The sequence below is a fragment of the Diospyros lotus genome, chromosome 9, assembly GCF_014633365.1.
Source record: "Diospyros lotus cultivar Yz01 chromosome 9, ASM1463336v1, whole genome shotgun sequence".
Classification (NCBI taxonomy): Eukaryota; Viridiplantae; Streptophyta; class Magnoliopsida; order Ericales; family Ebenaceae; genus Diospyros; species Diospyros lotus.
This window is the reverse complement of record NC_068346.1, coordinates 11057030-11061137: the sequence shown is the minus strand read 5'-3', so window position 1 is coordinate 11061137 and position 4108 is coordinate 11057030. Positions and strand designations below refer to the sequence as shown.

Below are 4108 nucleotides of genomic sequence, written 5' to 3'. Positions count from 1 at the left end.
CACTAATGAATTTAATAAATAATTTTTATAAACTTATATTTAAAAAATTAAATTAACTTTAAAATAATAATTTTGACTTTTAAAAATATTAAATAAGAACATTTAAATAATTTTGACTTAATAAATTACATTCTATATTTAATTAATAATGATGATAATTATCTAAATAATAAATTTGATAACTACTTAATAAATGTGAGGAATTATATTAAATAATAATTTTAATAAATAAATATAAGAATTTATATTTATTTATTTATTTAAAAATTAATTTTGATAAAAATATGAAAGATGATTGATATAGAAACAACAACAGCAATAAAGATTAATCCACAAGGACAAACATCGATAATATTGGTAGTAAGTAATTTGCTTTCATCACCAAAATTTGTTTCCACTAAATATATTCTTCTTAGATAATATTGATAGTAATTTATTTATTTATTCCTATTTTTTTATAATTTGTACGTGCACACATTTCACCCTCTTTTTTATTTTGGTTGTAATTTTCAATATTTGCATAGAATTTTTTCCTTTTCTATCATAAATTTGGATTGAATTGTGGTAAACTCACATAAAAATTTTGATTGAATTGTGGTAAACTCACATAAAATATGTTCTCACGATGAACTCAACCCAATTTGAGTCCATCATTTATCTCATTTAAATAATCGAGTGATTGATGATGGTTGAAGACAATAGTTATAAATATTTAAATTTTGGTCTGAATCGACTAATTCAATTAAAATTAGTTGAGCAACAGTCTAATCCACAATCCGCTTAGCTGGTTTTTGGTCTAGTTCAATTTAAAATTGAAAATCAATACATATAATATAAATTACATTATATAATATATAATATAATAAATTATTAAAATTATAAAATTCCCAATCTTACACATATATATACATGCATATAGAATATACATATATTATCAAAATCGGTGCTCAATTTTTTTGGATGTTATATATAAATATATATGCATATATGTTTTAAATTTTATATTTAAAATAAAAAATTATATTAAATTAATTAGGATCAATTCGAACTGAATTAATTTAATTATTCTCTTAACGAGTCAAATCTTCAATTTAAGATTCTTAAAAATCTCAATACTAATGAGAAAGATAATTAATAAAAGAGAGATAAAAATGTAGGTTATTTAATTTTTATATTTAATAATAGAGATAGTGATTGCTATATCTTAAATATAAAAAATAATTCTTGGTTAAATCAGTGTTTTTTTTTTATATTTACTCTTTTAATTAATAAAAAAATATCGTAATAAAAAAAAAACAGAAACCTAACACCGATGTATATTTTCTTGGGGTTTAGGGATATCTTACGGTGGAATACACGTGGCATGTTGTTAGTGTCACCCGGGAGTGTCGTACCACCATCTGACCACCGCATCCGCATCACTCCATCAAAACAATAGGCGGAAGGATCAGAGGACAAACCCAAATCTAGCCACTCTTCCCAACGAGGACGTAAACGCGATACCGTGTGCCCGGAAGCATCCGAGTTCATGCCCGTTGCTATTACGAACAACTAGCGGCTCCGTCGCTTTTGGCCTTTTCAATGCCCGACCGTTCCCAGGTCCGGTGTTTCTGCTGTCAATCTCTCTCTCTCTCTCTCTCTCTCACTCTGACTCCCTCTCTCTCTCTGTGTGCCAGGAAACAATCAATCAGGTGGCTGTTGATTCACTGGCCTTCCGTGTTCGTGATACTTCTTCACTTTCCTGCGGGAGCTGAATTGGAAGCTCCACAATCAGAATCAATCAGTGGTTTGGTTCCGTAGGTGTCGAGGAATGAAGAGAGGTGAAGTGGACTGATCTTGTTACACTTGCTTTGATTCTGATTGCCTTTCAACTCAGAAATGATCCAATCGGGTGAGGCCTTCTTTTCTTAAGGTTTTCCGTACTTGGATCACTTTGATTTTTGTTATGTTTACTCATCAGTTATTCTACAACGTTTCTTCTTCTTTTTTTTTTTTGTCGAATAATTACCATTAGAGTAGATATCCTGTGGTTGAATTGGGGAAGATGGGATTGTTGAAAATCTCAGTGTGGTTTCTAGTCCACTGCTTCTCTCTCACTTTTTGGAGATCAAATCCATAGTAGAATTTATTGGGCATTGTCGAGAGAATCGTACTTGAACGAAGTAAAGCAATTCAATTTTTTTTCTTTTGGCTAAGACGCAAGTCAATCTTTTTGGCGCACTTGGAGTTTTATTGAGTTCGATCTGAAACTGACGTGGTTTTCAAGGCTGCAGAGTGAATCGTAACCTTAACTGGCGGAGGATTTTGTAGAATGAACCCAGTGACTTGTGGTTGAACGGTTGGAATCTAAAATTAAAAGTTCTTAGTCAATGAACGGGTCTGGAGTGAGGACCCGATTCCGGTCTATGCGGCCCCTTATCCATCTCGATCCCTGTCTTATTGCTTCGAGTATCAATTTGTATAATTATTTTTCCCTAAAAGTTAGTAAAATGAAATGATGCAAAAAAAAAATTGACAAATAAAGTAATTTTGAAAATTTAAAAATAAAAATAAAACCCCAGTCATAGATATTCATAGGCTTAAATTGTAAAAAGAAAGAGACAAATTCCTTTTATCAAGATAGAAAACAAGATTATATTTAAATAGAATAAAATAAAAATTATCTTCTGGTTTTGAAATTTTTTTGTCCATACGCATCCTGTTTGGAAAATTTTTATGCCCAAACCCACCCTATTTGAGGTGTTTGGTAGGGATTCATAGGGGCGGGCAGGGGCAGATTGAGGAATCTATGTTGGGGGAGGTTAAAATTTTTAAAAGTTAATATCAAAGTTGTTAAAATCGAGATTTTAAGTGGGATCGTAAGGGGGTTTATAAAATCAGATCGTAAAATCGTAAGATTTTATGAAAAATTAAAAAATCCCTTTAATTTATGTAAATATATGTTTATAATGATATATTTCTTATTAAAATGAAATAGATGTACCTATTTTAAAATTACTTCATCTATCAATTTAAAAAATACTAAATAATATGAAATTTCTAAATATTAATTCATCATTCATCCATCTATAATCAAAATTTCAAACAACAAACATTACCACCATCATCAACAAACATTGTTAAAAATAACTAAAAATACTAAGTCATAAAAACAACAAATATTGTTAAACTTCTACATTGTGTTATTACACTAATTAAGTTATCAATACCAAAGAGGTATATTTATTTCTTGCTAATCATCAATCTTAATATAAAATTAGACCCACCCATGATTTGATTGTGACATATTTAAGATTAATTCTTTGAATCTTCACTTACTTATACGTGTAGATAACAATATCACAAATGAGAATGTACACACACAAGCACAGCTGCGTAGCACACTCACTCAGCACATCAATTGGATGTACCATAGAGCTCAGCACAATGCACGCACGACATTTGATTACTGGATTTAGCAAAACATAGTCACTCTCACTCACAACTTACTCACATACCTAAGTTGGATTTGATTCTTCGAACTTTCAAGGTGAACGAACGAAGAAGAAAGGCCAAAAAAAGATTGACAACAATTAGGGTTTGTAGAAAGACACAATAAGCGAATGTAGCAAGCACACAGGCACAATGTCGTTTAGGTTTTGTAGAAGAACCAAAATAGGAGATTGACAATGATTGTATATATATATATATATGTTGGTTAGGGACGAAAATATTTTTGTTTCTAACCTCAAAATTGTGGGTAAGACTAAACTTAGTAAACTCGTAAAATCGTAAACTCGGACCCAGTAAACTCGGATCGGTAAACTCGTAGACTCAGGTCCGATTCTATAAAATCCGATCCTACAAGTGAGTTGACTTGTTTTATGCCTCTTGACTCGTAAACTCGTAAAATCGTACGAGTTGACTCGCGATTTTAACAACAATGGTTAATATAATAAAATTCTTATGTAACAAAAAAGTCAGTACACCCAATTTTCACTAAATTTATGCTCGATGAGGTTTTGAAACAAAAATTTCATTTACAACGGAATTTACATCTATTGTGAGAGCAAGTTTCTTTTTGATGTAAAGTGTATACATCAGCAAGGAATTTATCCTCCATTTTGTT

At 30.4% G+C, this 4108-nt stretch overlaps 1 protein-coding gene across 1 annotated transcript in view; it reads left to right on the top strand.

Annotated features, from left to right (window-relative positions):
* Positions 1-1431: 1431 nt before the first annotated feature.
* LOC127809245 (calmodulin-binding transcription activator 4) overlaps positions 1432-4108 on the top strand; it is a gene marked incomplete in the record, with an annotated part of 19461 nt that continues 16784 nt past the window's right edge. The window contains 2 exon segments of the mRNA XM_052348008.1: positions 1432-1599; positions 1677-1891. Of these exon segments, the coding sequence (XP_052203968.1) occupies positions 1879-1891 (13 nt within the window).